Below are 25,825 nucleotides of genomic sequence, written 5' to 3' on the forward strand. Positions count from 1 at the left end.
AATGACACTCTTATTTGTTATTCAAAATGTGCCTATCTCTACACCCAGGCTTGGTTCTTTGTTCCTCCTATTGCCTTTTATATTGCTGAAACCTTCCCAACAAATGTTTCTTCTCTCCATTTTAGTTTAGATTGCTATCAGGTAGGCTGACAAAGGGACACAGAAGCCAGGGAAATAAATACAACCGGCCTCCACACACGAGGGAGGAAGCGCGCGGAGCCCCCTCACACTCCAGGGAGAGGGGAAAACCCTGCCAGCCAGCTCCCGGGCACGTGGGCGCGGGAAGGGGAGGGTGGCGGTTTGCGCTCAGTGGCCAGCAGACCAGAGAGACTCCCGCACGAGTGGCTTTTCTCCCCACAGCTCCAGGAGGTGAGCTGTATGATCTCTGCCCCACGGAGCGCAAGACTGAGGCACAGATGGGTATGCACAGCTGTGGCTGAGGCTCGGGTAGGAGTAGACACTGTGGAAGAGGTGACTGAGAACCAGCCAAAGCATTAACCTGCTCCTCCCCAGACGAGAAGCAGCAACAGATGGTTGGTGAGGCAGCCAACTGCTCGCTCGGCTTGCCAGAGGACATGTGCTCGTTTGCAGAGAGAAGCTAGGGAGGGTGAGAATGAGGAACGACTGAGGACCACAGAGCGGAGGGGCTTCGGTGTGCAGCCTGCAGTCGCTCTGCAGGTTGTAAGGTGTCCTGGTTCCGCCCCACCCCCACCTGCATCCCCATTTATAAACCTTAACGCACTGTGCGCTGTACTGTGAGAACCTGTTTGCATTTTTGTCTCACCCGCCAGATGGTGAGCTTCTCTGGACAGAGGGTCCTGCTGATTAGATTTTGTAACTGTCCTTGTGCCTGCACATAGTAGGTGTTGAGTAAACTGTGGGTGAGGGAAAAAACGCTCTCCCTCCTAGTTGTCATAAGGGAGCCGTAAGACAATGTTACGCCAAAGGCGATCCAAGCCCAGTGTATTGTGTTTCTCTCACCCCACCTGTTGTGTCCTCTGAGTTTCCAAATACCTGCACTGGACGTTTGAAGGATTTATGAGAAAAGAACCTCAAAAATGGCTAGGGACAGTTCAACTCTCCTTGAAACATGTCCTGACTCTGGTCCTTTTAATCAGTACATTCCACTTACTGGACAACAATAAACATCACCTTGGTATATATATTTTTAATCCCTTCAGATATACATTTGATTTGAACCAACTCTTTTTAGATTAAGATTTCAAGTACATAGCCATGTGGTCAACAGATGTGTACCAGGTACAGTAACACACACACACACACACACACACACACACACACACACACACATTTTAAGCTGAAGTTAACAGAAAACTGGAAATCTTTGCACTGCTTGAACCAGGGAGCTCGGTTAACCATGGCTCTTGTTCTTCTGGCTTCTAGATTGTGTTTGAGGGAGTCATAGGAAAAGGACGTTCAGGAGAAATTGCCATTGATGACATTCGGATAAGCACTGATGTCCCACTGGAGAACTGTATGGGTACGTGAATACCTGTCTCTTTGTGGCTCTTCCAAATAAGACACCAGGGGCTGGGATATACAAGAGGAGAAAGCACGCCATTTTCAAACCTAGTTGTACCCAGTGGGCAGAACAGCACCGGTCTATGCAGGAGGTGAGGTATGAATGTAGTTGTATCTTAGGCTGCATTCAGGATGGGAGGGGTGTGAAATGAGGTGAAGTCTTCTATTCCTGTTCCCATTCAGAAATAGACATGCAATAAGTATTTAAAGACTTGGGGTGCCAAGACCCCATCATCAACTCCAGCTTTTAGCAAAGAAAATGCTAGAGGATGAGAGCAGCTGCCAGTCAGAATTACATGCTGCAAAGGTTTGATGTTTTTAGTGGAAGCCTTCACTGGTGAGCAAAAATAGTACATGTGTTATATCAGACTGATAACAATTACCCAAGTTGTTCCTTTACGTGAATGAATTGCAGGGCAAACTATGGCAGGTGAGGTAAGATTTTAGAGTTTGCTTTGAAGCTAATACCTTCAATGCCCAAGATCCCACAGTTGTAAGATTAAACATTGCATGCCAGGTGACCAACACAGGAAGGACACCATGACTGTCCCTTTGGACAGAAGTGCTGAGAGGCCAGCCTACAGAAGATGCACACATTTTACCCGGGTCACCCCCAAGGGCATCCTGACCATCTCCCATGAGCGCCGTGGACATTTCCAAAAGCAAGAGGCAATCCTGAGAAGGAACAGGACCTGCCTTTACTCGGCAGAGTGACTGTAATCACTCACCGAGGGCTTTTCTTGGCACATGGGTCCTGGATGTGTGTGTGCCTGATGATGTCAGAAGCACCTGGGACCACCCAAGTCCCTTCAGGCCCCGGGCATCTAAACATAATCCAGGCTCTGAGAAAGTGATCGGTGGTAAATGACTGATGACGATGCTTTTGAGACCCATTGCTCTATAAAGGACTTTTTCTTCCAAAGCACTTTGGGAATCTCTCCCCACCCACCCATCCCCTGTGATGATGATGTGTTAGACACAGCCTAGAGCATGAGGAGGATATGGGGACACTTTCCGTGGGGTATTACAAAAAGTCATCTTCATCATACATTATACCTGCCTCATTATTTCTTCCCCTTATCTAACTCAGTGTTTTTTCTTTTTTTTCCCCCCAGAACCCATCACAGCTTTTGCAGGTGAGAATTTTAAAGGTAAAAAAATTTTTTATTTTTTGCATGTCTTTTTCTTCCACCCATGTGATGTGAATTTGGTGTGGGGAAGGAACCTCCAAACCTGACAAATCTCTCAAGAGAAAACAGACACCGCACCTTCCCGCCACTAGATGGCACCAACAACACCTGTAGATTCCAGGAAAGAGGATTGAGATCTCCCTGTCTCTTGTTTAATTAAAGTTTAGAAACCTATAATAGAGACAAATAGGTTACAGATAAACCTTTCAGCCTTGCATTGTCCAACGGGGAGCAATGAGGCTGAAAATGCATGAATGGTGAGAAAGGAGAGGCTGTGGGGGAGAGTGAACAACAACAAAAATCAGTAGTAAATTAAAAGTGAAATGAGGTGGCAATGATTTATTTTCGCCTGAAGACGGTGACTTTCCAGCTGCAGAACACCAAGGCAGCGGTCCCAGGGAACCCTCAGTGAGGTACAGTGGCAGGCAGTTTCGCGAGGCTAGAAAGTTAGGGAAAAGACACAGGGAGTGATGACCCCGAGGAGAAAAGGTTGCAGAATGCTGGAGCCGGTGCCTGGTAAAGGCAAAGGGGAGGCACATGTGCCGACTGGGGTTAGAGCATCTAAATATGGGACTGAAAACCAGACAGGACATTTTCTCCCTAACAAAGTAAAGAGTAGAGCAGAGAAGAATTTGGGGTGCCAGCCTCATGGTCGGAGCGTGGGTGGTGGTAACGTCTGTGCTGGGGGGGGCGGCAGCGGGGTTCACCCTCTGCCCTCCTTGCTCTCCTGTGACTTGACACCGATGAAGTTTCCAGCCAGTTGTCCAACGCTGAGTGTCTAGAAGCCACTGTAAGGGCTTCCATTCTGTCGGCCTGGGTGGCAGGGCACACGCCAACTCTCCCCCTCACCTGATGCCCAGGGTTTTTCATGCAAACATTTGTGAGGCTTGCTGTGCCCTATTTGCCCCGGCTGGCCTTCACCCCAGAGGGGACAGCATTCCAGAGATAAGGGAAGGCACTTTTATATCTGAAGTCTAGACGCATTATCTTCGCACTCATTAATCTGTCCAGCTCCTGGCTAGAAAGAGATGAATTCCCGGTTTACCACCTAGATGCGCTTTTGACTCCAAATCATCTGGCCTAACTGTCCACTTATCACCCTCTAAGACAACAGTGGAGGGGAGGGGGGCCTGGCAGGAAAGAGAATGACAGACCCACACAAAACACAATTTCTTTCTTTCTCCCCCTTCCTTGCCTCCCGAACGCCATCCCCGTGCCCCACGGCACATTTGAAAGTATGAAGTGTGTTCCTGGGCGGGCGCTGATGCTCTTTGGGGGTGAGATTGATGTTAATGCGGGACTAAGTGTGGGGAGGGAAGCTGAGATCCGAACTGACTCACTCCATCACAGTTGCCGTTCAAGTTCTTGGAATTCCAGGACCCAAGGTAATGTTTCTGTTGGGCAAGTCAAACCTGCTCGTTAAGACTCAAAGCTCCCAGGAAGGCTGGCCAAAGACCTAGAACAATGGCCACAAACACTGCGGTGTGTGAGCCCGCGTGTCTGAGTCCATGACTGACAAGTACAAGGGCTAAGTGCTTTGCTTCTGTAAGAGAATCCACAAAGCAGGGCGCATGTGCTCTCCTTGAGGCTGTGTTTACCGTGAGGCTTCGCAGTCCAGTCATGTTCTCTTGTAAAAAATATATAAATAAAATATCATCAGAGCCACAGAGCTCACTTAGCCAAAATAAACACAGGGCTTAGTGACTTGAAGGTAAGCATCTCCAGCGCTCCCGATGGGCTGATTCGGGGGTTAAGCAAAAGCAGCACAAGGGTGGCATGGATTGGCCCCTGGCTGGCTGTTGTCTCTGAGCATTTTGGAAGAAGGAAACCAAGTCTTGGGGGGCAGAGACTTGGCCAAAGAACGTAGAGTCAAGGGCAGGATTGGAATTGAAAATGGACAATTTCTATCACATTGGCAAGTTGTACACGGAACTTGAAGGCGGTAGCCAGGTGAACTCAGGGCCGGTCTTCTTTTGGGCTGAGGCCCCTTTGACCTCAGCATGCAACTGTGTTTTGACTCAAGCAAAGCCTTCCACTGGGGAGAGGAAAGAGGACGACCATTTGCTCTGTCTAACCTAGTGAGGGACTGGCATAGCGTTCCTCTCCTGGTCAGCGGCAGGCAGCCCCGTTGGGAGTGTCGGTGTCCTGGGGTTAAATCAGCCTTTTCACTCAAAAAGGGAAACAGAGAGAAATCAGGTTTGGGCAGGCCGGATGTGGAAAGTTGATGGTGTAACGCTAATCACAATAGGCGGTTACATTGTTAGTACGGCTTTTTTTGAATCCGGGTTGTTTTTCTTTTCCATTATAAATTAACCATGAGACAGAAGCAATCTCATTCTTCAGGAGAGAACGATGTGTACTAGGTAAATCTTTAAGGAAATGCAATAAAAGTGGTCTCCGGGCGGGTCTTATGAGGTATTCTTGATCTTTTATATTTTAAAGTGCCTTCCATTCTCTGCCTCTTACTCATTGCTTGCCATGAAACATTTTCCAGTCACCTTGTGTTTTCTGCTTAGTGTGTGTACTTTGATTGTAAACCAGGGTGTGAGTCGGTAATGAAGAGAAACAAGCCATAGAGAAAAAGAGAATGTGTAGGGAAGGAACAAGGAGGAGAGAGAATGAATAAACTGCGTTGTCATGTGATTTGTAAGAAGACTTGTGTTGTTGTTATGAGTCACATTTTAAACAATGTAGCCTGGGCGTGCATTTTTTTTTTCTTCCTTTTTTTTTTTTTTTTTTTTTTTTTTAGCAGCGGCTATAAACATAGTGCCGTCATGTATCTTTTTCTAGAATTTGAGCTTTAACAAATGAAAAACTGTATAAAGGAAAAGAGAAAAAAGAAAGAACCAAAAAGTGGTATAATTAAGATGATGGATTATTTCCTCTTAACCAATACTTTTCTTTTTTCAATAAAAGAAAAAAGAATAATAAAGAAGCCAGTAAAAATATGGGAAGCCCATGATCAGAGCTCTGTAGTTGTTGACCAGGTGGTTATTTTTAGCAGCTCGCAGTAGAAGCAAGAGGTTTTGCTCACATTAGAGGCTGGGGACTTTGAACAATGCAGGAGCAGAGAGACTGGGGCTGGTACCCTCCCCATTAGAGACCCATGGAAATGCCAGGCACCGGTGCACTGACGGGGGGTGGGGGTGGGGTGTTACAGTAAAGGATTCAGAACCACTGTGTCTACCACTGGTGGATGCTGAAAGGAACATCAGTATCTCTTAGTAACGGCTGTGAGCCTGGGTTTTATGTCTCAGAGCAGTGCTGAGAGCTGTAGGGCCCATCTCTGGGTTTCCCTCTCCACAGTCCTGCTCCATTTTCGCCCAGTGGAAACCAGGAGCAGGTGAACATCTCAGCCAGTCTCCTGGGCATAGAGGGGGCCTGTCCTATGAGAGACTCGATCTGGGGTACCGACAGAGCTGGCTGGGGTTTGCCTCGGGTTTTAAATTCTGTTTCTCCGGCGCTGACTGGTCCATCTCTGCCAGTTCCCCTCGCCATCTCTCCTCTTTTATCCCCATCCTCACTCCCTAGAGGTGTCACCCACCAGCGTAGTGTCCCCCATCTCAGGGCACAGGACCTGGGCTTGGCCTTGGATTCCAACTCTCTTTGGCTTCCCCGCTCTTCTCTCCTAGAAGCACTTCCGAGATGGGGTGCGAGATGAAAGGCAGAGAAGTATTCCTAACCGCTGCCAGGCTTCCAGATAGGCAGCTGTGGTGTGTGAGTCCTTCTCCTCATCCCCCTCCCCTGACGTCTCCAGCTGCCAGATGAAGGCTAGGTGTTGCTGAGCAAGGAAGCATGGAGATCAGATGTGTGTGAACTGCGTCACTGCTTGGCTGCCATTGCTTGCCTAAGGGGACACTGAGGCATTCTTTGTGGGGTTTGCTCGCGCAGGCTGCCTCTCCTGTCACAGAGGGGCCTGACGTGCCCCGCCCGGGAAGCTTCCCATTCATCTAAACAGCTGCCAACGTCAGTTTCTCTAGGGGGAGAAGAACAATTTTTTTCCACTGACTTTGCCTCTCTCCGAGAAGAGAGTGCCACCGAAGAGACGTGTCCGAAACTCCAGGCAGCCACAGATCTGAATTTAGAGGCATTGTGGAGCGATGTGGGAGCTGAGTGCAGTGTCTGCTAGCCTCGTGGAAGCCTTCCGAGGACCCCCCATACGCTGCTCATAAGGCAAATCGAGGAGTCGTGTCTCCGGGAGATTCGTACTTTAACATTCTCCTTCCAAACAGATCAGTAGGCGTGACCACATTCTCCTACTATCTTCTGTAAACTCTTGTAGAGAGGCGACCCTCTTTTTGGTTGTTTGTTTAATCTCACAAATTAAACAAGCCTTTTATCTGAAGTACTCCTTCCCCGGCACCTCATTTTCAACCTGCACGGAAGGGACTCTGCAGAGAGGCCGGGCCTACACAGCTCTTACTTGCGCTGAGCCTTTTTTTCTTCCTCTGAGAGATGCCCTACCGTTGGTGTCCCTCAAAACATTTCTTTCGGAGACCTGGGTGACTCCTCCGGGTCCAGAGGACATTTTATAAACTTAGCTGTGGGAGATGCTTTCTCTTTACCGTGATGCAGTGGGAACTTAGTCCTCAGACTGGTTTGCGCGGAGGTCGGGGCAGAGAGAGAGGACTACTTCTGTCCCATCCCAGCTCGGTTAGGACGGCGGTCTGCATAATTCTTCTGCAGAAGGACAGACAGTGTGTTGGGCGTTAGGAGACCCTGCGTCACAAGTCCTTAGCTCTGCCATTGTAGCACCAGAGTGGCCATAAGCACTACGTAATAAGGGTGGCTTTGTTCCAGGATGGACAAAAACAGGCAGTGTGCCAGAGAGGTTATCTGACCCCTGGGTTCCCGCACAGGCCAGGGACTCGCTGCACGGGCTTCTGGTCCTGACCCTGCTACTTACCGGCGCTGTGGACTTCCTCCGAGGGCTCTGCACCCTCTCCAGGGTTTTACTGCATGCTCCTCTGCCCTCTTCCCCAATTTGCCTCCAGATAAAACCAGGGGAAAATCACTTGTCCTCTCAGATCCTCAGGTCTCACATCTGAGGGCCACGAGGAACAAACAAGGTGATTCACGTGAGGCCCGCAGCCGCGCACCCAGCACTCAGGAAGTGACCGCTCCTTCTAGCTGCCGCCCTGGTCACATCCCCAGTGGTTAGCAATTCAGTTCCCTAGCTGCGCAACAGGAATGGAAGGAGCACTGCCTACTGTGTCCTCTTCCCCCCTTGGTCTCCTCCTACGCGCGACTTCTTAGAACGTATTGTTTGTCACAATTCAAATTCTTGCCTTTGCATTGCCCCCTTTTCTCCAGGGGGCTTAGAACTTTTACAGATGGAAGCCTGCCCAACCTTGCAAATACATTTGGAGTTACTGACTATTTAAATATCTGTTTCTCGTTATCTCACACAATGAGAAAACTTTGTGGAGAATTAGAGGATGGTAATTAATGAAAAATAGTTCAAGAGTCGAAAGCATGTTCCAATTAGGGGGGAAAAGGGGGGGTTGTGAATAAGTGGTAAGAGTGCAATCAAAAGGAACATGTGGGTCAGCACATGGCCAGCTCTGGACAAGGCTAAAGTCTTTCTCCCATGTTGGGGCACCAGCCCAGCCTCCTTTGTTGCAAAGCAATGGCCCAGTCACCTTATGTGACTAAGGGCACAAGTGGGGCCAAAATAGAGCCATTTACCAACCTGGGGACCTAGGGCAGGTGACATTTGTCTGAAGGGGGCACCTTTTTTACACAGTATAAGTCAGCCAAATCCCTAGCACTTTCCAAGGATAACTGTTATGTGAAGTACCAGCAGGTCATTAATGTTTTCTGGGGGATCTGGATGTTGTTTCAGATACATTCCCCCATCCATCTGTCCCTCCGTCTATCCATCCATCCGTCCGTCTGTCCGTCTGACATTCATTGGATTGCTGCTTTGGCAGGACATTTAACCCCTACTGATCTATCACCTTTCTTTCCTCTATCTGGCAAAGCTCGAGCCTTAGTATATAGCCCTCGAAGGCAGCTGCAAAGCCAGATTCCAAACCAGCGATCTGCCTGCCTGTGGGAGTTGAGTCTCTTTAGCTGGAGAATGTTCTGAGAAACTCTGGCCCCAGCTGTGGGTCACCCAAAATTGCCTGCGGGGGATGAGGGGAGAATTATGAAATGGATCTTCTCTTTTCTAACTCCCTTAACATTAAAAACACAAACTCATGTGGCATGTTTTCTCATTTCTCAGAACAAATACCCAAGGAAAACGTTTAAGGAACTAATACACTGTCCACAAAATGGCTTTTGTCATGAAAATTTTCTTCGTTTTGGTAACTTGGGGGGAGGGGAGCATTGGTAGGAAAGGGGAAGCAGGTCTTCTACCTAAAGTGGGGTTCATCTCCCAAAGCAGAGCAGAACTCAGGCCAGGGGTCTAGCTCTGAGTCTGAACATGTAATCCATGGACGGCGACTTCCCCTTCCTCCCACGGCCCCCAGATCCTCCCCACCGCGCCCCAGCCCCGGCACTCTGAGCCTTGGGGGCAGGGGGTGTATTTAATGTTGAAAACCAGCCTTTTGACTGAAGGAGAGCGAGCCTTTGAACCTGACACTGTGTGATTTGGAGGGAGGGTGGACAGTTGTGACTGTGTCCTGCTTGGCAGAAAAGTGTGCTCCTACCTTTGTGGTCTGGCCAGGTGCTTCAGGGGGGGAATTAACCCTTGTGGGCGAGTCACCTTCCTTTCCTGTCAGAGGAGGGCTCTCACTGTGGCGCCAAATCGAAATCAGAGGCAAACCCAAGGATGCCCTTTGGGGAGAGGGGGCTGGCACTGGGGAACTTCCGCCCGTCCCCACACACTTTGTTGCTTCTCGTGCATTCTTCTGAGCCCACACGAAAATCCAACAGCAGGATGGTTGCCAGGCAGCAGCTACTCTTGGTGACCTGAATAATGAGTTGACACCAGTTCACTGTGGCTCACAAGCTGGCCATTTCCAGGAGCCGTTTTCAGCGCCTTGCTTTCTCTTTCTGTTTCTATGCATAATTTTCAATATGGTCACAAAGATTGACAGAGAGAGAGAGTGTGGAAAAGGGAGGGGGAGGAAATGGGGGAGGAAGGGAGGGAGATGAAGAGCTTTCTCAGCTACAGTAATGAAATTATTAAAAGATAGAAATGATTGGGGAATAAAGAAAAATAGAGTAGGTGGTAATGAAGAAGACAAGGAAGAAAGGGGAGAGTGGGGCTTAGATGTGGCCGCTGGCGTGTCTGTCGTGTGACACACCCCTGTCAAAGCTCTTCCCATACGGTGGCATCCCTGAGGGCCCAAAATGCACAACCCGCCCCACCTGACCCTGCCCCTTAGCGGAAGGGGATCCCTCACACTGGGGGAGCCAGTGATTAAAGGCTGGGAGGGTGGACAGGCTTCAAAAGATATTCCAGGAAAAAGGTTCTCATATTTCTCCCACTTCTGAGAAAACATCAGGTCTGACCCACCCCTCAGCCATTCCCCAAATCAAAGAGAGGTGTTCCGGTGTGCAGGCTGAGGACTTGGCCAATACTGACCCCCAAATAGGAGTCTGCACCTCAGAAAGTCTTTTAGTCACGAGCATTTGTGGAGCGCCTTCTTTGTGCCTACCCTGGGGTGGAAATCAACGGACAGCGAGTTCTTCTGCTTGAGGGGCTCCAGGTCTCGTGGGGGAGGCACGAAAATATAAATGAACCCTGGGTGCATCTTGAACAGCGAGATCCTCCCACAGCCTAGGACCAAGGATGGCTGAAGAAGGCAGCGGCCCCTCCCAGCCATGGCTCTCCCTCAGGGGAGCCCAGGGATAGAGGGGATGCACCTTTCTGGCCACCACCAGTGGATATAAGCAGCTAGGGATGTAAGCTTTCATAGGTTAAGCATGCATCATTTTTCAGAAGTAAAGATCATGTCTGGTTTTGGCAAGCTCCAAAGCTCCTAGTCCCGTTCTGGGCCAGATTCTCATCTGATGTAAATCTTTGGGAGAATCAAGTTGTAGCACTGTTTTGCATCAAGTGGGACTCTAGCCAGTCTTTCCCCAGAGTTACCCTGGGCTTAAATCTGCTACATCATCTCCATGGCAACCAGAGGCCGGCCAGTGAATGTGGTTGCCTTCGAAATCCTCTGTTAGCTTCTCTTCCCTCCTCTGTCTTTTCCGTGATTAAGAATGATCTCCCTCCCTTGGCTCTCACTCAGTCATATTCTCTCTCTCTCTCTCATACCCACTATCATTTGTGCCCACATTTTTTTGTTGCAACGTCTTTCCAATCAGGTTTTAAGATCCTCTATCCAATTAAAAAAAAAAATGAAGATGCGTTAGTCATGGCTTGACAGTGGTAACTGACCTGTTTAGACAAGACCAGGCTGATTTTGAGGGGCACGGAAGCTTTGGCAAGCCAAAGTGGAATTCACCTTTAAGTCTAGCCAGCCTAATTAATACATTGTCTAAGAATGCTGGCCAACCAGACCAAATATTTCCACCCATTCAGAGAATCAGCCTCATGGAATCCCGGAACTCATTTCAGCATCATTTACTTGTGTGCATTCGTGTGTGTGTGTGTGTGTGTGTGTGTGTGTGTGAATTATAACACTTCTATCTATGACAGAGTAACTGTGGTTTAACAGAAGAAAAGAGCCTTGTAATCATGCAGCTCTTGGTTGACTCCCATACTTACCTACTTACTTGCTGTATAACCACTGTTCATTTAACCTCTCTGAGCCTCTGTTTAGACTTCATCTGTGAAATGGGTCCGACGGTACCTGTCTCATAAGGTTGTGAGTAGGATAGAATGTCAGTCATTTAAAAGTGCTTGGCACGAGTGAAATACTCAGTACCATCCTATTCCCCTGTCCCCTTCCCTATCCACTCCAAAGCATGTATGTGTTTCTTTTTTTTTTTTTTTTAATTAATTTTTTGAGTAGTCTGCATGCTCTCAGCCTAGCAACACTCTTCTGTGTCTCTCCACCAGGGGGCACCCTCCTACCAGGGACCGAGCCCACAGTGGACACGGTGCCCGTGCAGCCCATTCCAGCCTACTGGTATTACGTAATGGCCGCCGGGGGCGCCGTGCTGGTGCTGGTCTCCGTCGCCCTGGCCCTGGTGCTCCACTACCACCGGTTCCGCTATGCGGCCAAGAAGACCGATCACTCCATCACCTACAAAACCTCCCACTACACCAACGGGGCCCCTCTGGCGGTGGAGCCCACCCTAACCATTAAACTAGAGCAAGACCGCGGCTCGCACTGCTGAGGCCGAAGCAAAGGACAGCACCCAAACAAACGCGAAAGACTGCAAACATGTTGCCTCGATTTTGCACTTTTTTCTCCTCGCCTAGTCTCTGTGTGAACTCTCAGACATCTCTCTCTCTCTCTCTGTCTCTCTCGCTCTCGGGGCCCAAACCCTGTGTGCTTTTACTCATCCTGACCATTGTCCTCGGGTTCTTTTTTTTTTTTTTTTTCCTTTTGTTGATTCCAAACCAACCACCCCCAACTCTAATGCTGCATCTTGGAATATGAGAAGAGATACACCCCTCAGCTCTTCACAACTCAAGGCTCAGCTGGCTTTCTTTCAGAGACTGGTTCCCTGTTTCTTCCCCTTGCCTTATCCCCTACCTCCTCTCGGTGGGCAGTCTGCCAGGAGACCCGGGAGGAAACCTGGCTCCGTGTGTTTGTACAGAGTATACATTCGCGTGTGAATAGCTGTGTGTGTTGGGGGGAGGTGTGGGTGTGAGAGAGAGACTGGTTCTTTGTGGGGAGTAGTGTGTGGGTGTGTTCAGAGAGGACCCCTTTTAATTCTTGTGTTACTTCTCCGGGGGTACATGTTACAAGAAAATAATACACTGTACTAGTTTTGTTGACTTGGAGAAGAGATTGAAGCTTTTTGTTGCCTTATCTAGCTCTGGCTGGGTTTCTGTTGGCTACCATGGTCATCTCCAGGTACCTTAAAAACTAGAGGCCACATGAAATAAAATGTGGCCCCTCCCATCCCTGTCCCTTTCCCAACCCATCTGACCCAAGAGGAAATTCCCCCAGCGCACTCAGACATGACCCCTTGTCATGTCTCCTGGAGTCTTTGAAGTAGCAAGATAGCAGCCATCGGGTGTGTGCAGAACCATCTCTACTTCCAGCCCTGAAGCAAATCTGTCTCATGTTGCCTTATAAAAGAGAAGCTCATAATGAATGTTTAGCTTTTATCAGTTAAGTCCAATCTTGGAATAAGTCATAAAGTATAACAAATCTGAGACTGGCGTAGGAAAAGCAGTAGCCTGTTTTAAGTTGGAAGCAGGAGGTGGAGGAGAGAAGGGAGGAGAAGGAAGGACTGAAGTGTGGTCTTTTAAATGTCTCCTCACCCGGGGGCGGGGGGGTGTTATTGTGCCCGACTTGGGATGGAATTGAGGAAGAAGGTTAAAAATCGTATTCTTTGGTATTATATTGGTCATTGTAATGGCATTTGTAAAGTATGGGGAGAAAGGGATCATTTGCTTTCCTTTCGTGGTGTTAACGTGTGCCTGAATCTATAGCCGCTAACACATAAGCCTGTCCACCTGACTTATTTAAATATTATGAGACTATAAAAAAGTAATCTTTTTTTTTCATGTGTCAGTATGCTACCCCTTAAAGCATTCGTAGCATCTGGCAAATACACCCTCATAGGCTGGCCTGGCATTTCCAGATGTTGCTGCATCGGGAGAGGATATAATGAAAATAAATCTGTTACTGCCCATGTGTCTCCTCTAAGCAACGCAGGGAGAGGGATGTTGGAGATAAATTGCCTAATGATATTGTACAAAGGATAGATTCAATAATGGAGTCAATTACATTGATAGAAAATGCATGTTTTAACGAGACGCTTAGCGAACTGGGGCTCAGCCTTGGGGGTGTTGATTTCTCACCTTCCTGCTAGGAACCCACTGGGGAAGTATAGGATTCTCTCCAAAGGTGGTTGCCTGGGTTGAAAGCCTCCAGGTACCTTCTGAGAGCAAAATATTAATTTTTTTTTTTTTTGGCTGCTTGGGAGAGAGAGACTTTTAGCATTCTTTCAGGATATGCTCGCAGATCCCTCCAGCACACAGTCACTTTCGCATCTGGTTTGTTTCATCCTTCTGAAAAAAAGGTGCTCTCCCACTCTTATTCTATTTCAAAGAGCTACTCTGTCTCAACCACAGCAGCCCTGCCAAGAAAGAAAAGATGAAAGGCTAGAGCATGAGCTACCTTGAGATTTCAAGTGTCCTACCCCAGCTGAAGATGGAAAAAGAAGCCAGGAGAGGGGGGAGGGGCAAGGGCCCCACATACCGTGTGATGAATTCCATGCCAGTCACTAAGGGCTTTTTATCTCAGGTGTCCACATCCAGTTGTGCGTTTGGGGCCAGGCATTCCCTTGAAATGATTGACATCCCTATAGGCACCCCATGGAGGCATGGTGTCAGGAAATTACACCTGGAAAATCCAGCCAGTGTAGCAACTGTCTGAGTTACTATATACCCTTGAGGATTTCCCTTCTTTAAAAGAAGATGACAACAACTTTGTGCATTTGCTGTGTCTTTATCTGATGCCCCATGTGGCATCATCTTTATGTACATGCCATAATTGAAAATATGAGACTGCTCAAATCTTTGTGAATCCAGCAGTTCAGCTGGGGATGTCACATCTCTCTCTCTCTGTCTCTTTCTTTCTCTCTCTCTCTCTCTGGCCCAGCAAATTTCATAGTATTATCCAGGTACTATGCTCAAGGGGCAGCTCTTCTATAAAATCATGCTTCGCAGCTTTAGAAATCAAAATTCTGTATTTCATAGAGGGGGGAAGGATTACTCTCTTCTAAGAAAAATAGACTGGACAGGTGAATGCATGCACGCATGTGTTTAGAGTTGCTTCTCAGAAGACAGAGGTGATAGCAACTGTTAAAATATAAATGAATGAATGAGTGAATGAATGAATGAATGAATGAATGAATCGAGGTCTAGCTCGGGCTGGTAACGTTTCTGCCTTAGTAGAGGCTCCATGTCAACAGCTCCAGGAGGGAAACCCTTATCTCTGGGGTTAAAAAAAATATATATATCCCTCCCTTGATATGCTAACAATTGCTATCCCCCTAATTGTTGGTAAAGGCAGAAAAAAGAAAGAAAAAATCATAGCATTGCCATTGACAAAACAGGACACTGAAAATAAAGTGAAGTTGTCTTTTCCCTTATCCCACATTTTGGGGATTAAAGCCAGAATGGGATAGGAAATCCGGTAGTATTTCCAACATTGATACCCCATCATTAAAAAGACCCTGTCTTTAAAATGAAACTAGCAGGCAAGCAAACACCTAAATAATCGAAAATTACCAAAGAACAACAGCGAAACAAAAAAACTTAAAGTTACTTCCTATTCTTAGTCCCTCTTCCTATAACTGTGACATCTCTTGCATTGCTCAGTTGCCTGTGTGTCAAAATAACTTGTGGACATTGGAAACTATTTGAAAATGTATTGTGTGGAATGTAATAAAATGATGATATTTTTTATACAAACATCTGGGCTTTTTTTTCCCTCTTGCCTCCGAGAACAAAGTTGAAACGTAGGCTTTGAACAAATTGATGTTTCCAAAGTTTGCATGTCGTCTTCTGAGCTACAGGGCATTGCTGTGGGAGGTGGGTGGGTTTTCTCCTTGAGGCTGAATGCCAGCGTTTTCTTCTTTTATTTTTATTACTGCTTGTTAGGAGTTTTATCCAATTTGTGCAGCTGAGCCAACTTTTATGATTGGTGTGGGATTTTGCAAAAGTTGCTAAGTGCTAAATGGCTCAGTGTGATTCCACAAAATTTCTCTTGATGGCAAATCCCTGGGGATTGGACTCTCCTTTCAAGGGGCCCCAGGGGGAATGGGACCAGTGGAGCTGAATCATGTCCTCGGCCCTACAGAGACAGATAGCTTCCTTTGGAGAAGAAGCGGCGACATCATACCCCTCTCCTACCAAGTTATTTCTTCCGTGGGGACATTGATCTCCAGTTTCTGAGCACTTTCCCAGACAATATGGGAACTTACAGCATGTTCAAGGCTCCAAAATATTCCAGACTTCATTTTGGAGCAAGTAATGAAAATAATTATATGATGACTATGGACCTGGAACCATCAGGCTGGAACAGTTTGTAAAAGGAACTTTCTACAAAAGCTTTGAGAGGGGCTTGAGGAAACTTACTCAAGAAGCCAGATCGTGTTGACGTTTATTTTTCTTCAGTTCTCCTTTCTGGGTAGTGATTCGTTAACATAAAATATTTCTATCAGTGGGGGTTGGGGGAAAAATATAGGCAATAACCACCTCCGGGCTGTTGAATGCTTCTGAATGTTGGTCAAGAAGAAGTTGTAGAAGGATTTTCCACCACCCGATTCATGGGGCATATTAAGAGCATTCCATCAACTCAGGAGCCTTCCATCAACCCAGGAGCCTTCCTCAGAGGTCCAAGAATGATCCTTAAAGGTCCTAAGGAAAGGGACATGTCCAGAAGACCCTATTTCCAGCAGAGTCCTGCTTTTTCCCCTCAAAACCTAGATCCAGGAAGGAGTATTTTTTACATCTGTAACCTGTCCCAGTGGTGCTGAAAGGAAGCAGGTTTTTCGTTTTCAGATCTTACAGGAAGCTCTGTGAGTACAGATGCCTCAGTATAAATGTCGCTATCTGTCCTCTGCAGGAGAGCAGAGTAGAATGCCCATGATTAGGGCACTGTTTGTTACTCTAATGACAAACCATAACCACCCAATGTAGACCAAGGATCTAAATAACCCTTGACTTTCCTTAAAGCCATTTGTTCCTGTTAGTAAAGGGTAAACGGAAAGCATGTCGAAAGTACTTATTTCAAGCAAAGACCCAGGCTCAGTCAACATTTTCCTGAGCTCCGGGACTAAATTTGCCAGATCAAATTAAACTAGCCATCACTTACGCTTCATTAGTATTACCATTTTTGGAACCACCTTTGAGCATCTTGTTGTTCTTCCTGCTTTGGTTCTAGTCCCAAGGCTTATTCTAGACGTATTCTCTCTTCCCCAAAAGGGCAAAAGACCTTTAGGACTCTAATCTTAGGCGTCAAACACAGGACTGTTATCAGTGTGGTATTTCAGACTGAGCCCAAGCATAAATGTTACAGAAATTGTGTTTCCATGGATTATAAACACCAGAGTCAAGGCCCAGTATGTCTTTTCTGGCTCCTACCTGGCCCTTTATGATGGTTTAAATGTGTGTTCTCGCTGCTGAAGCAAGACACCACCTCCCTAGCCCAGATCACCCAAGACCCCTGTTCACTGACTTTGCAGTTGTTTTGCACAAACACTGTGGCCTTTCTGTAATCTTTGAAGAAAAGAGCTTCATTTTTAAGTTGGTTTTGTCTGCATCGTGGGCTACGCATCTGAGCCAAACCGCAGATCTGTACGTGCGGCTTATTTTCTCTCTTTAATTGTGCACATCGCTGGGGCTCTCACAGCTGTAATTTGCCTTTCATCCACTTCAATGATGGCCCAAAGAAAACACAAAATAAATCCAACAAGAGCAAAAGGAGGGGAGAGGGGGGAGAGGGGGACACCAGCTGATGGTCTTACCATCAGCAGGGAAAAGAATCGCCTGACATAAATAAGTTAAAACCTAGGAATAGTGTAGGATTTAATGAAGCCTGACATCGATCAGGTACGCTGGAGTATGTCTAGAGGTGAGATCTGATCAGAACCCTGCACCCTTAAAAGGCATCAGGCCACATGCCTCAGCCAGAGCACGCTTGCCCTAACTGGGGGAGTTCCGTTTGGCCCCAGCCCGAAGCACTGAAGAGATAGGAAATTTGGAGAATCGCCAAAAAACAAAACCCGTTTAGCAGAGTATGGCACAATAGAGAACCTAGGCGCTTCCAGGCAACCAGCAGAAACCTTTCTTGCCCCTGGCCCGGTGGGCAGAAGACCCAGAATCATTCTACTCTCTTCTGGGCAAAGTGTTCTTAGGCTTTGCTGTCACTGACCTCCAAACAGCTCAAAAAAACTAAAGGCCCATGGGCATTGGACCAAGAAATAGGAAAGGCTGTTTGAAAAATCAGCCATTGACATTCTGGTAGCAGACTGGGTGTTGAGGAGGGAAACGTCTTGTTTCGGAGACTTATGACCAGAGTGGTTATTGATCCTGAAAGAAGTTGCTGGGGAAATTTTAGGATCATGACTAGCTGGGTTTCTCTCTCTCTCTCTCTCTCTCTCTCTCTCTAACTTACAAGTTATACACAACTTCATCCTAGAAACGTGCAAATAACACAGAAGAAGCAGAAATCCATTTCATTGCTAACCAGAGAAATGGTTTAAGGTATCTCTTTCCAGGCCTTGTTTTATACTGGGACAAACGTGTATGTTTGTGTCCAGTTACGTGGTTTGGTTTGGTTGGGGTTTGGATTTGTTCTGCATAAATGGTATCACAGCACTTCCTCCTTCGTTGGCCAACCTTCTTCCTTTCATTTAACGAAATCTTGACAATACTTCAGTCCACACCACCAGACTTACCCCATCCTTTTTAGCTCTTGCATAGCATCCCATATGGTGTCGATGTACCATAGTTTATTAACTGCTCCCCTACTGGTGGGCATTGAGGTTGTGTCTAGTTCACTTTTTTTTTCTATTATAAACAATACCATGATGAACATCTTTGAGGTTGCCTCTTTGTGCACGTTTCTCTCCAATAGAATTTCTGGGTCAAATGGTGTGCCTAGTTTCACTTTAAGGGATGCTGCAAATGGCCAAGGCTTCCCCTTTACAGTGCACCTGTCCCCCCATGTGTGAGATAGTGGCTATCTAGCGGACATCCTGGATTCTGTCCCTGGCCACATCTGCACAGGCCATGTAATCGCTGTGACTTTCTCTCTTCCCTAAAGTGGGTAGAGTGCTTACAAGAGAAGACTTCAGATAGTTTTAACTGCAGGGAATTTTAATTGTGGGGACTTTTGTTAAAAACTGTCCATTTGTGGAGAATGTGGGCCTGGCTGTACGTGGCAGCTCTCTGGAGCTGTGGCCTCTGTGGCACAGGAGTTAATTTCGTCCCTGGCTTCTGTAGGCAGAGCCCTGTTCTCCATGATTAATGAGTTCCACTTGGTTTCTTCAAAGAGTGACTGTGCTGTGCCTTGCTTTTATTTATTTATGTTTTCTACTAAAAAATTCATGTAAAAAACATCCTTTAAGGTCAGTGCACAGTATTGTGCTGCAGACTAAAATTTTCCAGCAGCCACAAGCAGGCCCACGTGCCGACAGAAAGTCTCCAGTCCTTGGGGCCTTATGACCGAAGCCCCCACACTGGCCCTGAGCAGGGTAGGCTTTCTGGGCCAAAAGGTGGCGTCCAGCTTTCTTCTGAGGAGGTTGGGGGCTGATGTGACCCAAGGAAAGTCACCAGGAGGTGAGGTGGTTTTCTGGTGGAGGTTTATATATACGGGCCAAGCTACTAGCCCCAAATGGCTCCAGCAAGGAGTGGCAAGTGGAAGAGAAGCCAAGGGGCCTGTTTGTTCAGAACCCCATTTCTTCTGAGAGTGCTACCCTGATTTCTGCTATGTGCTAAGACAAAGGGTTTTAATAATAGGACTTTGACTCTGAGCATAATGGACAGTGTCTTCTGCCATATATGGGGTTTATGGGCTTTTTCTCTGACCTGCCAAAAACTCCAGGACTTTTGCCTCTTGGGCATGGGATTCAGGTAGATAACTCGGGGTGGCTCAGGAAAGAGAGCAGCATGAGCAGGAGGTATGGATGAGCTAGAGATGTGTCACTGCAAACACACGTACGCGCTCGCGCGTGCACACACACACGCATGCGTGCATGCCTTGTTTTGTCCTCTAATTGTGCAAAATTGAACTCTTCAAAGACCATTAACTAACATACCCCTAAGCAAGGGCTCCGATCCAGAACAGGAATGATAGTAGACCGTGTCTTGGCTTTCAGCACTTGTGCTTTGTCAGGCAGCGGGACTCATTAACACGACGCCTGGACTGGAGTTCTGTGACTTGCTAGAGAGCAGCCAGCGCCAGTAATGATGCGAGCGCAGAGAAAGCTTTGAGCCAGAGGTGGCCTTGACCAAAGTCCTATTCTCAGCCAGCCCGCTGGTTATTGAGGCTGCATGTTAGTGGACTGTTAAAGAGCCATTTTGTCCCTTTGTGTTTCCTAACTGCCACCAAGGGGCTGGGAGAAGGGGTATGAGGACCTCGGGGGCCCGTGTGGACTTCCCTGTTGCTCCTCGTGGCAGTTCCGACAGCTGGCACTGAGGCAGGGAGATGAGCATTAGGGCAGGGGCTGACCCCCCCTCCCGGGAACCTCATCAGCCTCGGCCAACTGTAGACCAAGGGTGTCAGCTCAATAACAGTGTTCCTGGGAAGTTCAGGCCCACAACACTGTCGTCGCTGTCTGGCTCCGCAACTCCCAATAGGGCCGCCATCCCCTCCTCTTTCCCCGAGCAGGACCTGTCTCCGTGCCTCTGCTTTTGTGCCAGATACTGTTCGTCTTCAACCTCCAGCCTCCCCTCTCTGCATCATCCCCCTCTCCTGGGGGCCCCTTCTCCTCTCCTCTGTCATTCTCACCCCATCACCAAACCCTTTCCCAGCAAAGTGTGGGGCAGATTCCCTCAAACAAAAGCTCAATTGGTTACTTTCCTCCAACGAGTTGCATTTTTACTGGAAACCAAATTATTCGCTTATGTGACAATTACAGTCCTTGGTCACCAGCAGGTTTCTGGGGGAAATCACCCCTTGAATGGGTAGAGAGAGGTACCTTTTTGGAACCCCTAACATCTTCTCACACAGTCGTTCATTCTTTTGTTCTGAAGAAGAGCCCAGCTTTTAAGTATAGCAAACTCCCTTGGTGAGATACGTAAGGTGTTTTTTTCAGGGACTTACGAAATAGGAGAGGAAGCTTTAAGAAGATACCTTTTGTCACATGGGGAGGGAATGCAGTTTTGTTTCTTCGACTCCGTCCTTTCACTCACCCAGGTCGTAGGCAGCTATGCACCTGAGTGCTGTTCCCAGTATGCACCCTTCCTGAGGGTCAGAATTGGAGGAGAGGAGAAATGTCAAAACCCAATGAGGGGGGGGCTCTCTGAAATGTGAAAAAATAAGACTTTTATCTCAGGAAAAAATAAAAGTGGGGAGGGACGCCTCTACCCTGAAATTTTATGGTTTCCTCACCTTCCTACTCTAAGAAGGTAGCCAACAAAAGAAGAGCCTCTTTCTTGTTGACATATCTACTTAGAGTCATGAAGAATATCTCTGATTTTTCCAAGACCTAGGGTGGAGGAGAGATTCCAGAATTTTCCTCCATCACTCTAGCTGGGTTTTTCCAGCCAGCACAATTGTGAATCCCATCTTCACAGCTAAATATTTCTTTGGCTGCATTTTTCTTATTTTCACACCATTGTTGGGGCTCAGCGGAGCCATTCTGGCCTCAGCTGCTCATCCACCCCCACACTTGAAAATAGTATTAGGTCATTTCACAGCCTTCTCGTTTGCAGTTGGTATTTCCAGTCCTTTTTAGTGTTTTCTTCTAGTTATTCAACTAAAAATAATTTAAAAAAAATAATGGCTAAATTCAAGTTCAGACTCCAGATATCTCCAACCAAGGCCCCCGTGTTTTCCAGCTTGAAACCATTTGAAAACTCAAAAAAATATATTTTTTCCATGACTTTGCATATATTTGGCTATCGGCCCAAGAGATAAAAACCCATGATAAAGGATCTTCTGGTGGTGTTTCTAAACTGAAGCCAAACCCAGCAAGGGATAAATGGCTCTCGAGTACCCTGACTCCCTAATGGAGGAGCTTTGGGAAAGTGTTCATCAACATCTGAACTCTTGGCTCCTTGTCGCAACTGGGGATGAACAACCTGAATTAGGGAAACTAAGTGTGGTGGGGCGGGGGAAGCTTCAGCCAATACTAAATATTAAACTGAATTAAACACTTTGAAAGGCCAAGAAGTATCTTCTAGTCCTTCATTATTCCTCATTTATTTCGGTCTCCGTGTCATATCTCCTGCTGGGATCAAAACAAAATGGCTGAGAGAATTTTCTGAAGACTACTCCCATCTGAACAGTCCAGTGATTTAGCTGGCTCAGGGGTTTCAAGAACTTGGAATCAAATTCAGCAAGGGTTCTAAGTAGCCAAGAGCTTATCCCACATAAATCACAGCCCCAAACAAGGTGTCGAAAATGTGGCTTACTCACGTCACTGCTGATTTGTTCAATGACTTACTGCATTTTTCCACCCTCCTTCCTCAATTTCCTCCTCTTTAAAGTAGAGGTGAAGACGCCTGTACCTGTGAAAATGAATGATTTTGATGATCTCCTGTGTGTCAAGAGACTCTTCAGTCCTTGCTTGAAAGGCCGGTTGCAGTTTGGTGGGTTAAGTGGCCATGTTAAGGCTGGTTTTATCAGCCTGGCATCAGTTGAGGTGGAGGCTTAACACTTGAGGCACAGTTTACCCTCTTACTTCCTTGATTGCCAGTTAGCAGGGCTGGTTTCTAAGGCAAGTGAGCAAGTATCATAAACAGGGGCCCTCATGGCTTCCCCTTTACCTGTCCTTTTCATGGTCTTCTCTTTCTATACACACCTTAAGATGGCTGCCTGCGGGGAGCAACGACCCAGGAGAAGACAGACCTGGGGTGAAGGCTGGGGTAATGAGTAGTGCGGGGCCCTTTCCTGTGGGAGTCACTTTGTCTACTTCAACAAGCAGCCTCTTGAGAGAGCCCTCATCTGAAAGGCCCTCTGACCTTTCTCATTTTCTTCCCATAAGACATAGAATTCTAGAGCAGGGAAGAACACCAGTGGTTACTTGACAGAGGAACAAACTGGGACTCGGGGTCTCACCCACGCTCTCCCACCTGGGGTGGATTGCCGAACTGAGACGAGAAGTAGGCAGCCTGTTCCCAGTGCAGTGCTCCTCCATAGCGCATGCTGTTTCCCCTCAGATACAGAGCAAAGCTGACAGTCCGGCTGGCAGACTTGTCATTGGCTTCAACCAGCCTCTGAATCCACGGCTCGGAGTTGGCATGGAAGGGACTCTTCATAGAAAACCAGTGTCTGTTAGTATCCTAAAATGATCTGCATTCAAGTGACCCAGAAATGGGCTGTCCTAAATTGTTTATCTAAAAATAGCCAGTGGTTTGGGGCAGGCTTCTCACTCCCCTAGCAATCTTGCGAAGCTCCTTTTGCGATGCAGAAAGTAAACAGAACAACGTCAATGCCAGTGCACTCGCAGGAGACCACAGCACAACAGAAGTGGTGAAAGTGAAGGTGGAAAGTTTTCTATGAGTAACTGTAGAAAAACAGTCTAACCCCAAAGAAAAGGGGGAAAAAATGGAAGAAAATGATGGAGGGAAAAAATGGAAGAAAATGATGAAGGGAGGAAGATAAATAAAGCGTGTGTTGTGTGCACGTGCACAGACAAAGCGGGGAAAGAGAGAATGCAAAGGAAAGACTGAGAGAGAGCATTCCTGCTTGTGACCTAAAGCATGCTCAGTGGAAAATTTCTGGCTGCAGGTTGGAGGGTTGGGGGTGTTTGGCCTGCATAGCATGTGTGGTCTGACCAGGCAGAGTTCCAGACCCCTCAGGGAAAAACACATCTCCTTAGAGCAGGTTTGGTTTGTGACCGGGTATGGCTGTTCATGTTTCGTGCCATCGTGTTGCAATTTACTGACAAGGACACTTGAAAATCTCTGACTCTTATAGAGTGGAAGGAGTTGCTGGAGCAGTGAGTGAATGTTTTCATAACTAGCCCCTCCAGGCCTCTCGCCCTGAACCATCAGGACTAGAGGAGGTGGGTAAGACCTTGGATCGCTCTTCACTGTGTACCTAGCCCACCTCTTGGTGGTGCTAAGGGAAGGGGCTCCTGGGGACACGGGACTTTGCAGCCAAGGCTTCTATCACAACATGAAAGCAACCAGATTTTGTTGAATTGAGTTGTTGGTTTTCTCGGTGGTGGCTACTCTGCTCACTTGATTACTTAAACTCTATGAAACTCCTTTCCAGTCCTGCATGAGTTCACTTCTTCCTTTCACTCTGCTGCTTCACAGCAGCTGATGGAGGGGAGGAGCAGAGACCTGACTCTCGCGAAGGGAAATCCAGGTGGGAGATGTGTCGCCAGACGTGGCAATCTCTTTGAATTCCTTAATGGATCAGATAGAAGTGAACTCAAGCCAAAACCAGGGGATCAGTGTGCGTGAAAAGGCTCAGGTGCCATGTTTGAAACCGTGCCCATCCATCAGGTAGAGGAGCTAGAACTCCCCAGCCCTACCCCGCGGCAGCCTCAGTTCCAAAGCAGCCTCCTCCCCACCCTGGAGGCCGTCAGCACTTGGAGTCCCCTCTACAATGCCCCGCTTTCTTTTCTGCTGTATTGGCATGGATGGGTCTTTACTCCGCAGCCATGCTGAAGGGCCTTGACTGTAGACACCTGGTCCCACACATCTTCATTTTTCCAAGTCCTCAGTGCAGTTCCTCGGCACCTTGTAAATCCCTTTTATAACTGATCAGTGGTTGATAGGTTGGTTAGTGAGGACTACCCTTGGAAGAACAAGGTAAATCAGCCTTCCTCCTCTGAATAACGCCTATCATGGAAAACATGAGCCTCAAATTTCAAATCATATTTTCGCATTCATGAGAAGTCTTCCTGAGTTCCCATGAAAGTGGTGAGCCGGCAATTCAGGCAAACAGCCAGAGAGTGTATATCCAGTCAACTAGGATGCTTTACTACCCTGTTAGAATAGGGTAGTCGTGATATGATAGTAATTGCAATGTCCTGCCTACACCCAGAGAACTTGCAGGCAGACCTGGGTGGGGGTGGGAGGTCTCCTCTGGCCCTAACACAGTACTGACAGTCAGAATTCAGGCTTTGGAGTCAAACTGGCCTGAGATTGAGTCTGCACGGGGTCCCGGAGGAAATAGGGTCATGGGAGCACAAAGGTTGAAAGTGGAAGTCGTGTGGGTGGTAAGATCCGTTCCTGATCTATGTTTTCCTATAGGTGTGGCCCATTCCACTCTCCCTCGTCCATCTCCCACTCATAGACGCACCCACCCACTGAACCAGAGTCCTGGCAGGTCCTCTCCAAGTTTGTCCTTTGCAAAAAGGAAAAATTCAATTCGAGTCCCTGGTCCCTACATGCTTTTGCTGTCTTTTGCTATCAGGGAGGTGCTGCCTCCCCTCTGTGCCTTGAGCCCACCATTTCTCCCTCCTCTCCACTCTTGCCTTTTCTATGGAGACCTGGTGGGAGAGCCACACTCCCTCCTGCCAACATCCTGAGGAAACAGGCTGAAGTTTACCTATTGGGCTTAACAGAAAAGGAAAGTGGCCCGTGAAGGGCAAAGGGGCTTTTAAGAAAGAAAGCTCTTAATCAAACACAGATATCAAGAATATTAGCAAGGGGACTAGAGAAAATTGCTATCAAAGTAAATTGCTTTTTGTACAAATGTTCCCTTTATTTGGATTTTCCCCAGTGTGCCATTCTTTCTTTAAGGCTTGGTGAACAGATGCGCTTTTGAAAATGTTGATTAACTTATCCTTTTGTCAACCCCTTCCCACTCACCTAGACTCCTGGGAGCAGCGATTATACAAAAAGCCAAGTCAAGCCTCTACAGTGTTCTTCTTCACCTTGAGTAGCGTTTGATTCTCCAGGTGCAGAAATCTCAGCCACATCTGGGCAATCAATTTCAGAGAACCATAGAAATGGACTGGTTCTTGCGAGGTCATCTCATCCAGTCCTCTATCACCAGAGACAAGAGGCTGTGATCTCCTGGGGCAAAATGTTCTCATACTCATTACCATCCTTTTACCCTTTTTCCTGCAAGATCAATGCCACATACACCCCTTTCCAGCCGTGATCAATAGTGTCCTAAGAGTTCTTCCCTGAGGGTATGAGATGGAGCAAAATGGCATTCTAGCCTCCAAGAATCTGTCACATCCTTGGCAGAGACCAAATCCCTAAAAGCAAGAACAGGATTTGGCCCAAAAGTCACTGGCAAGGGCCCCACAGTTTTTGTGCTACGCTGATTCCCATATTCTTATCCAGTATTCTGCATCTTTTAACCGTGAAGGTGTTAAGACACGTGAGCATCCTGTCAAAACGATTAATTGTTGGAAATGTG

General features: G+C 47.4%; 1 protein-coding gene across 4 annotated transcripts in view; it reads left to right on the forward strand.

Moving 5' to 3' along the window:
* Nucleotides 1–25,825, forward strand: part of NRP2 (neuropilin 2) — a 113,429-nt gene that overhangs the window by 80,500 nt on the left and 7,104 nt on the right. Inside the window, exons 14-16 of one of the 4 annotated variants that reach the window (XM_045806560.2) lie at nucleotides 1,405–1,501; nucleotides 2,658–2,693; nucleotides 11,698–12,186. In XM_045806560.2, coding sequence (XP_045662516.1) covers nucleotides 1,405–1,501; nucleotides 2,658–2,693; nucleotides 11,698–11,978 — 414 coding nt within the window. In that variant the 3' untranslated portion in view covers nucleotides 11,979–12,186. Of the gene's footprint in view, nucleotides 1–1,404; nucleotides 1,502–2,657; nucleotides 2,694–11,697; nucleotides 12,187–25,825 lie in introns of those variants that run through there. The other 3 variants (XM_045806561.2, XM_087862951.1, XM_045806559.2) reach the window with 3 other exon arrangements.

The sequence above is a fragment of the Ursus americanus genome, chromosome 1 (assembly GCF_024610735.1).
Source record: "Ursus americanus isolate L20-20 chromosome 1, mUrsAme1.1.p, whole genome shotgun sequence".
Lineage (NCBI taxonomy): Eukaryota > Metazoa > Chordata > Mammalia > Carnivora > Ursidae > Ursus > Ursus americanus.